The sequence below is a fragment of the Leptonychotes weddellii genome, chromosome 11 (assembly GCF_054177405.1).
Source record: "Leptonychotes weddellii isolate Sample4059 chromosome 11, ASM5417740v2, whole genome shotgun sequence".
NCBI lineage: Eukaryota > Metazoa > Chordata > Mammalia > Carnivora > Phocidae > Leptonychotes > Leptonychotes weddellii.
Genome location: NC_138379.1, coordinates 42,613,891 through 42,624,349, shown reverse-complemented (window position 1 = coordinate 42,624,349; position 10,459 = coordinate 42,613,891). Strand labels below are relative to the sequence as shown.

Sequence of the window (10,459 nt, the reverse complement as noted above, 5' to 3'; positions counted from 1 at the left end):
GAATCCCAGCGGAGTCCTGTGAGGGAGGGCGCTGCCTCTACAGCGACTAAGGGCTATTGATCTGCCTCCATCCCCTGCAGACCGGAGGCTGGGTCAGGTGAGCCACTGGCTGGCTGACGGACTCTAAGATAGAATTTGTCTGTAGTTTAAAGCAAAGTAACCAGAGGTGTGGGCATGTTTGTCTGTAACAGACAGGACCCTGCTGAGGAGCAGAAATGTGGCGACCACCTGGGGGTGATGGTGACCAAGGGGACAGAAGTCTGGATTCTGCTCTCATTTGAACGTCCATGGGACAGGCTGGTATTTGGAGGCATTGTGTGCCTGCGTGCCTGGCACCGTGTTCAGGGGAGAATACCAAAAAAGTATGCAGGGACATTTGTGGGTGTCTCTCCCACATCCGTTCCCCTCTTCCAACACTCCCTGTTTCCGTTGGCAGGTGCACGTGGTTAAAGAGGCTGACTGTACCTCCAGCTCCACAGGTAGAGCGTGTGTCCGTCAGCACACTCCACCCCACGGCTCCGCTCTGGGGATTGGTTAGGCATGGGCATGTTCCCCAGGCTCTCCGGTCAGACTAAATCTCAGGACTTGTGTTGAGAATCCTGGGTTATAGACTCTCTCTTTCCTCCTCTAACCTAAATAAGAAAGTACACGATTCTAGGAGCCTCTGACTGCCTTTTGGGGACACTGAAGCTATTCCCAGAGAAAAGGATGATAGACCGAAACAAAACAGGTTCTCGGCGACGTTGCTGAGCCCTTCCTGAAGGCAGGCCTAGAGCTAGATGCTTCAGTTATGTGAACCTTTACTGATTATACAAATTTGGATTGGATTTTTCTCTTACTTGGAACCAAAAGAATCTTAAGTGATGACTGCCCTCCCAGAGCATAACTTTGTAGTTATGTCAGGAGAATGTTGCTAAGGATCACACATGAAAAGGCTGAGTTATTTGGTGCAGAAAGTTAGAGCCCAAGAAAGACCAGTGGAGTCTCTGGCAGCGGGAGGAGGATTTCTGAATAAGACAGTGGGATTTCGGGGCGCCTGGGTGGCTCAGTCATTAAGCGTCTGCCTTCGGCCAGGGTCCTGGGATGGAGCCCCACATCGGGCTCTCTGCTTGGCAGGAAGCCTGCTTTTCCCTCTCCCACTCCCCCTGCTTGTGTTCCCTCTCTTGCTGTGTCTCTCTCTGATAAAAAAAAAAAAAAAAGACAGGTGGGATTTCAGTGATGGAGGGAAAAAGGAGAACATTCCAGTTTAGAAGGTAAATGCTAAGAGAGAAGGATGCAATTGCAAGATTGCTTTTCTCTTTTGGAGGAAATGGGGTGTCATGAGAAAATCAAGGTGTGACTATTTGGAAAGGGGCCAGATCGATGGGAGCTTTGAAAACTAAGCAGATAAATGTAAACAACATGGTAGTCAAAAGGAAGACATCATGGGCTTTGAGTAATGAAATGCTCATGAAATGCTTGAAGAAAAAACATCAGAATGAGAATGTAGCCAGTTAAGACTAGAGCCCAGGAGGCCAGGAGGAGACTCTTAACAGTGACCCAGATAAAACGGGACAGGATTGGAATAGGAAAATAGTAACACCAAATATTTACCCACAACATCTGCCTGATTTGAAGCTCTCTGCTGGGTGCAAGGAATATAGGAGGAATAAGATTGGTCCCTATCTACTGAAGAGATAAGTGGGTGATACAGTATGTAGAGATAGTAGGGTAGGATCTGTGAGGAAATATGTGTACAAAATAAAGGAACAAGTAATGGCGGGAATGGGAAGACTTCACAGAGATGACGGTGGAGATGAATGTGCCAGTGTATGGCACGTCCTTACTGGGCTTGGTGACAGATGGGACCTGGGAGTTAAGGGAGAAGGAAGAGCTGAAACTAGTCATGGGAATGGAAATAGGGACATTTTGAAGGCAGACTCCAAGATATGGGGCAGTGATTGTCTTTGCCGGTGGGGAAGGACAGGTGTGGCCCCTGTCCATTTTCTGGCCAGGAGAACCTGTAGAATGGTGATGCTATGGACGATACAATAATAATAATAATAATAATAATAATAGTTAGGAATACTTATGTGTCAGGCATTGTTAATTCTCCTAATAAACATATGGGGGAATAGTTGCTGTTGGTATTATTCTCATTCTGTGGATGACGAACTTAGACACGAAGAGGAGGGAGCCGAGTCATAGTTTAAACTGAGGCAGTTGGATTCCAGAGACTGCACAGCCTTCTTTTTTTTTTTAAAGATTTTATTTATTTATTTGACAGAGAGAGACACAGCGAGAGAGGGAACACAAGCAGGGGGAGTGGGAGAGGGAGAAGCAGGCCTCCTGCAGAGCAGGGAGCCCGATGTGGGGCTTGATCCCAGGACCCTGAGATCATGACCTGAGCTGAAGGCAGACGCTTAACGACTGAGCCACCCAGGCGCCCCAACTGCACAGCCTTCTTAACCCCTAGACTAAGCTGCCTGAGGAAGTCTTCTGCATGCAGGAAGAAGATGACTCCAAAATAATTTCAGATGACAACAAGATTTTGTTAGCTACCTTTGCTTCAACCCTGGGACACTTTCCCATCATGACGTGGGTAAGGTATAGATGTAGAGATTTCCTGTCAACATCAAATTATAATAATAACAACTACCAGACTTTAACAAACAAGGGAGTTTCATTGTGATCGCTTAGCATTGAAGGGCTTGCAAAGAGCTTAACAAGCATTGATTACTCATTGGTCAGACTTTACAATACTTTCGGAGGAGTGTTTCTCACAGCTGAGACTCTGGCCAAGTGTGGGAGAAGGGCAAGGTGAGGGGTATAGAGAATCCTGGGGATGCCTGCTCCTCTAAAGTTCTTGAAAGAAATTACCAAAGCTTAAGATGCATCTTCTCAGTCCCCGCAGGATCATGTTTAGTACATCTGAAACCCTGGCAGGAAATAGCCAGCACAGGTGGACATTTGAGCTGTTATCACCCAATGCAGAAATTACGTTTAGGGAAAACTATTGAATGCTGCTGTAAGAGGCTCCGTTTTGTGAAATTGTTTGTTTCTATTCAGAAACACTGACTCAAATGATTCTAAAAATGGGGTCAGTGTGGTGGCTGGTGGCTGCCATTATGGAGGAAACTTTCCCAGGGTTATTCTTGGCCTCCGCCTTATCAGGGTACAGAAGAGACTGCAGATAATTAATATACTTGATGGCAGCTCTGAGGGTTTCCACTTTGCTGAGTCGTTTCTCCAAGTACTCCTCTGGCAGATGATGTCGGAGCTGGGCGTAGCCTTCATTGACACACTTCACCCGCTGCCTTTCCCGCTCATTCCTTTTGCGGATAAAGGCTGGCCCATAGGAGTATTCACACCTTCTGTAATTTGGATAAGGCATTGGGAAGGAGAAGGGGCAGGGTTCACCATAATTTTCCATGATCAGGGAATCGCTGGGAAAGGGCAGCAATGGCAGGTCTTCAGAGTAAGGGGATGACACCGGGGCATCAGGGTACAGGTGGAAAGTGACCATGGGGTCCAGATAGAAGGACCTGGTCAGTGGCAAGTGGGCAGAATCAGAGAAGGCAGGCAGCTTTTCTGGCAGATTAGAGTAGCTTCGATTATCCATCATTTCCTCTTTAGCCTGGAAACATAACCAAGTTTATCAATTTAGCCCGATCAAAAGAGAGCAGATACCATTCACTTTCTCAGAGATCAATGTTTTAAAGCTTTCTCTGCTTTGATGGATAGTTTCTGAGCTCATTCTGAAAATGATATGGGGTTACAATACTCTGTGGGGAGTAAGAGAGAGGATCTTTTTGGTGGTACAGAGGAAGAGCATTAAATAACATTAACTCACTTTGTGAGAAAGTTATGCCCTTTCAACACTTTGAATCCTGGTGATTACAGAGATACAGCTTTAGTCGTGGAAGAATGTGTCTTCCACACTCCCAGAATGCTTTCTGATCCTCCTCAGATGGAAGTCTCCAACAAACGATACTATCTAGCTAGAATTTAATAATGGTTTACTGTTGATTTCTATTAATTGTGAATTATACTGATTTCACACTTAGGGCAGTGGTACAAAATTTCTTTTAAAAATACATCTACTTGAGGGGCGCCTGGGTGGCTCAGTCGTTAAGCGTCTGCCTTCAGCTCAGGTCATGATCCCCGGATCCTGGGATCGAGCCCCGCATCAGGCTCCCTGCTCAGCTGGAAGCCTGCTTCTCCCTCTCCCACTCCCCCTGCTTGCGTTCCCTCTCTCACTATCTCTCTCTGTCAAATAAATAAATAAAATCTAAAAATAAAAATAAAAATACATCTACTTGAGTAAAACATGTCCCTTAAAGAAAAATAGTAAGTGAATAACAGTACAAGTGGAACACAGATAATGAAGACCATGAAGGTACATGCAAATAATTAAAGTCTGGGAAACACTGAAATACCACAATATTCAAATACATGTTGGAGACCTTATAAAGGAGTTAATGATCATGCAACCTCACAGGCATAGCCTTCTTAAATAATACCTGATATGCCAGGGGCAAAACCAAAAATAAAAATAAGAAAGGAATCTTTTGCTCTTAAAAATTCACTTTAAGATCCTTTAAATAAGAAACTCCCCAAGTAAATTTAAAACATAGTCAATTTATATATTTTTACTTACTCAGAACTTTAAATATATTGAATGAAGTGCATCTGTATTTAGGTTTTTTTTTTTCATGGAACATAAGGATAAAGCATGACACCCCAAGAGGTCTCACACCCAGACAGTCCTTTTTTCTGAATAGGACTTCATGAAACTCATTGATTAAACCACAATTACTTTTTGCCTTTGACTATAATAATAAAACTACAACAGATCTTACAGGGATATTGCAGTTTAACCAGTTAACTAGGAGGCAGGGTAGTGCTGTAGGAAAAGAGCATTTTTCTTTCAGTTGTAACACCCTTGAGTTTCGATCTTGGCTTTGCCCCTTCCTAGCTGTGTGTCCTTAGGCAAGTTACTTAGCCTTTCTGAGCTTCATCTTTTTCCTATGATCAACTGAGGTATTAACTATTCTGCAGGGTGGTTGTGAGGATCAAATGAAAAAAAAAAATACCTAATGTACAGGCGTGAGTTCTTTTCCTCTTTCCTTTCTTTACAGATGAATACTTGTGCAGTGTCCCTTTCTAAACTGCACCTTCCAGAAAAACCTGGCTTATATTTTCCCTCACACTGGAAAATCAAACATCAATGTATCCGAAACCTATTTGTTGAGAGAGGACCATACCTAAAATGGAAAAGCAACATGAAATCTGCCTGTGGGCCTCCAGAAAAGAGGAAATATGACTTTCTGTTCATTCTTCAGGGTGTGATTTTTCAACATTTTTAAGACTGAGGGCTTGACCTCTATGCTTGGCATGTGCAGAGAAAAAGAGGCCACCCTCCTCCCCACAACCCTGTTTATGAGCAAGATCAGATAACATTGTCCCTCGCTTCTCTACCTGAGCATAGCAACAACCTGCAGCCGCACCGGGTAATGGGTGGAGCAACCTCTAAGCACCAGGATCAAGTGCGTAAAGGGTATTACTTTAAAGGAAAGTGTGGAAAAGCCTATCCTATCTAGTATGGCTGCTGAAAGACAAAAATGACTATGGAATCAGAAATGGCAGTATGCAATGGGGGGTAGGGGATGAGGGGTGGGGATGGTGGGAGGTGGAGAGTGCTGTAAGAAGTCACGGTGAACACCCTGGAAAGGGAGTAAATAAATACCAGGGAAAGCTCTTCCTAATAGGGGGTTGGGGGAGGAGGATGAGATAAATGTGAAAGATGCAATTAAAAATCAAAACAGGGGCGCCTGGGTGGCTCAGTCAGTTAAGCATTGGCCTTCCGCTCAGGTTATGGTCCCGGGGTCCTGGGATCGAGCCCGTGGTGGGCTCCCTGTTCAGCAGGGAGCCTGCTTCTCCCTCTCCCACTCCCCCTGCTTGTGTTCCCTCTCTCACTCGCTGTCTCTCTCTCTCTCTCTGTCAAATAAATAAATAAAATATTAAAAAAAAAAAAAGGCGAAGCAGATGCCAACGAAGCCAATCACACACAAGAATTCTTCAGGTAGGGTTCTATCCTGACAGATCATTTTAATGTCTTAAACCTTGACCCAGATGAAATCTGAGTCATTCATATATGCCACTCAACAGTTTCTGGGCTTTAAGTAGACTACGCATAATTCTTGGGGAAAAAAGCTTAGTGTCTCTGTAGACACACTGATGAGAAGCTTTTTTTTATTGAGCATTTCCCAAAAGTTCACCAATCAGTGTGGTAGCATTTAAATATGATCATCTTTTATTCAAAGAAGAAAATTTAATCACAGCACAACAGAGTGATAGAATGAAAAATGCAGTAAAGAAGAGGATCAAGATAGGAAGCCTAGTGGAGGATGGAAGTGTTTGTAGAAATTGAATACAAGTTTTTAAAAGAAACCAGCACAGACTATTGGTGCGGGGGCTTTGCAGCTCCAGATACATGCACAGCTAACAAATGCACCTATCTTGAGAAAATCTCAGATTTCTGTCTTCTGGGAAATAAATGATGAGGTCTTAATGATAAAATGCTAAGATTCTGGTAGCCCTGCTGAGCATAAGAACTTCAACTTTTCAAAGATATTAAAAATACCTAGCATGTAAAAAACACAGCTACAACTGCACATATAATTACTTTATGGAATGTTAGGGATGGCAGGAATCTTAGAAATCTTCTTTCCAATCCCTCATACGTTGTGAGTTGGCTAAGCTTGCAGAGCTGGTAACAGAGCAGGGGTCAGAACCTAGGACTCCCGGTTTCCAAACCAAATGCCTCCCACTCTTCCAGATGATTTAATCACCAGCAAAATCTGGACATTTAACAAGTGGGCATGGTTGATAGTTAACGACAATGGAATAATCAGCTGATAAAATTCATCATTTATCAACTGTGCCCAGGAATTTTCTTAAAGGCCATGTTCCTATTCTCCCCCAGTGGGCTACTCTGAAGAAGAGTCTCTTACCTGTTTTGTCGCTAAGATGCTGTATTTTGGGCTGTGTCAGACTTAACGTGATTTATAGGTGATCATTTAGAAACTATATGCAAAGCAGCTTACAGTTAAACAGAACTGCTTAGTTCTGGTTTAGCTATTTTATGTAGATATGACAACACATAACAATACTAAGTAGAAAGGTTTGCTTACAAAACTAGACTCTTGTAACAAATTCTTTTGTAAAAAGAATGCCTCCCCATTCATCTGGTTTATATGATTTTCTATCAAAATTATTTATGGAAAATATCTGTAATAGTCTCATAATGTTGATCAATATTCTTTTAAATAGAGATTAAGGCCATAACCAGGAAGGTCAATATGAACCTAAATTTTATTACAATACCTTTTAAATTTATTTTCCTTTATTTATTTATTTATTTATTTTTTAAAGATTTTTATTTATTTGACAGAGACAGAGCGAGAGAGGGAACACAAGCAGGGGGCGTGGGAGAGAGAGAAGCAGGCTTCCCGCTGAGCAGGGAGCCCGATGTGGGGCTCGATCCCAGGACGCTGGGACCATGACTTGAGCCGAAGGCAGACGCTTAACGACTGAGCCACCCAGGCGCCCCTATTTTCCTCTATTTAGACTTGACTTTTTAGAGTAATTTTAGATGCACAGCAAAATGAAGCAGAAAGTACAAAGAGATCCCATACACCCCTTTCCCTACACATGCATGTCCTCCCCCACTACCAACATCTCCCCCCAGTAATATATTTTTACAATTGATGAACCAATATTGACACATCATCACTCAAAGTTCATAGTTTACCTTAGGGTTCACTCTTGGTGTTATACATTCTGTGGGCTTTAACAAATGTATAACGACATGTATCCAGCATCATAGTATCATACAGAACAGTTTTACTACTCTAAAAAGCCTCTGTGCTCCACCTTTTCATCCCTCCCTGCCCCCAATACATGACAACCACTGGTTGGTTTGTTTTTTTTACCGCCTCCATAGTTTTGCCTTTTCCAGAATGTCATACAGTTGGAATCACACAGTATGTGGCCTTTTCAGATTGGCTTCTTGCACTCAGTAATACGCATTTAAAGTTCCTCCACATATTTTTATGGCTTGATAACTCATTTATTTTTAGTGATGAATAATATTCCATTGTCTGGATGTATCACAGTTTATTTACCCATTCACCTCCTGAAAGACATCTTGGTTGCTTCCAAGTTTTGGCAATTATGGATAAAGCTGCTATAACCATCCATGAGCGGACATAAGATTTCAACTTATTTGGGTAAATACCGAGGAGTGTGACTACTGGATCATATAAATTCATGTTAGTTTTGTTGAGAAACTGCCAGATTTTTTTCCAAAGTGGCTGTACCATTTTGCATTCCCACCAGCAATGAATGAGAGTTCCTGTCGCTCCACATCCACACCAGCATTTGGTGTTATCAGTGCTCTGGATTTTGGCTCTTCTAATAGGTGTGTGGTAGTATCTCATTGTTGTTTTAATTTGTATATCCCTAAGGACATGTGGTGGTGTGGTGTGTGCTTATCTTCCATCTGTATATCTTCTTTGGTGAGGTGTCTGTTCAGGTGTTTGGCCCATTTATAATCAGGTTGTCTTATTGTTGAGTTTTAAGGGTTCTTGGTATATTTTGGATAATAGAACTTTATCAGGTATGTCTTTTGCAAATATTTTCTCCCAGTCTGTGGCTTATCATTTTTTTGACATTGTCTTTCACAGAGTACAAGTTTTTAATTGTAATGAACTCCAACTTATCATTATTCCTTTCTTTCATGATTCGTGTTGTCTTTTATCTAAAAAGTTATCACCAAACCGAAGATCATCTAGATATCTAGATTTTCTCCTATGTTATCTTCTAGAATTTTTAATTTTATGTTTTACATTTAGGTCTATGATCCATTTTGAGTTAATTTTTTGAAGGGTGTAAGGTCTGTGTCTTGCTTTTTTTTTTTTTTTTGCATGTGGATGTATAGTTGTTCCAGCACCATTTGTTGAAAATCCTTTTCTAGGGACACCTGGATGGCTCAGTCAGTTAAGTGTCTGACTTCGGCTCAGGTCATGATCCCAGTGTGCTGGGATCGAGTCCCACATTGGGCTCCCTATTCAGCGGGGAGTCTGCTTCTCCCTCTGCCTTTACCTCTCCCCCCTGCTTGTTCTCGCTCTCTCTCAAATAAATAAAATAAAATCTAAAAAAAAAAAAAAAGCTTTCTCCATTGTATTGCCTTTGTTCCTTTGTCAAAGATCAATTGGCTACATTTGTGTGGGTCTATTTCTGGGCTCTCTGTTCTGTTTATCTATTTTTTGGTCAATACCACACTGACACTGACTTGATTACTGTAGTTTTATAGTAAGTCTTAGAGTCAAATAGTGTCAGTCCTCCAACTTTGTTCTTTTCCATTAATATTGTGTCAGCTTTTCTGGGTCTTTTGCCTCATCATATAACCTTCAGCATCAGTTTGTTGATATCCACAAGATAACTTGCTGAGATTTTTGGCAGGGATTGTGTTGAATCTATAGATCATTAGGAAGAACTGATATCTTGTTAATATTGAGCCGTCCTATCCATGGATATGGAATATCTCTCCATTTATTTAGTTCTTTGATTTCTTTCATCACTTTTGTAGTTTTCCTCATGTGTATTTTGTTAGATTTATACCTATTTCATTCTGGGGACTGCTAACATTAAAGGTATTGTGTTTTTAATTTCACTTGTTCATTGATAGTATATGGGAAAGCAATTGACCTATGTATATTAACCTTCCATCTTGCAACCTTTGTATAACTACTTTAATTAGTTCCAGGAGTTTTAGGGTTTTGTCAATTATTTTGGATTTTCTACGTAGACAATCATGTCATCTGTAAACAAAGAGAGTTTTATTTCTTCCTTCCCAATCTGTATACCTTTTATTATTGCATTAGCTAAAATTTGCAGTATGATGTTGAAAAGGAAGTGATGAGAGAGGGTATCCTTGCCTTGTTCCTCATCTTAACAGGAAAGCTTCTGTTTCCATTAAGTATGATGTTAGCTGTAGGTTTCTGTAGATGTTCTTTATAAAGATGTTTCTCCTCTATTCCTAGTTTACGGAGTTTTTTTTTTTTTTTTAACATAAATGGGTGTTGGATTGTGTCAAATGCTTTTTCTGCATCTATTAATAGGGTCATGTCATTTATCTTCTTTATCCTGTTGTTGTGATAGATTTTATTGATTTTTGAATGTTCAATCAGCCTTGCATACCTGAGATAAATTCCACTTGGTTGTAGTTGAACTTACTTACACCTTTTAATACTAACAATAAAATCAATAATTTTAGGTTAGGTTTGTACGTTTAAAAAATATGTTTTTTACTAACCAAAAAAACCATTAAGAACTCCTAGAACCTCAACCTTATTAATTTAATGTAATTTAAATATAATTTTTGCCAAGAATTTCTTTGAACAAGCCCTCCTTC

At 41.1% G+C, this 10,459-nt stretch overlaps 2 protein-coding genes across 2 annotated transcripts in view; both read right to left on the bottom strand.

The window, feature by feature from the left end:
* Nucleotides 1-2,899, bottom strand: part of C11H11orf16 (chromosome 11 C11orf16 homolog) — a 6,568-nt gene extending 3,669 nt beyond the window's left edge. The window contains 1 exon segment of the mRNA XM_081799293.1: nucleotides 2,860-2,899. Within this exon segment, the coding sequence (XP_081655419.1) occupies nucleotides 2,860-2,899 (40 nt within the window).
* ASCL3 (achaete-scute family bHLH transcription factor 3) lies at nucleotides 1,370-3,615 on the bottom strand. The gene has a single exon (XM_081798643.1). The coding sequence runs from the start codon at nucleotides 3,602-3,604 to the stop codon at nucleotides 3,059-3,061; it is 546 nt and encodes a 181-aa protein (XP_081654769.1). The 5' UTR covers nucleotides 3,605-3,615; the 3' UTR covers nucleotides 1,370-3,058.
* Nucleotides 3,616-10,459: the final 6,844 nt, after the last annotated feature.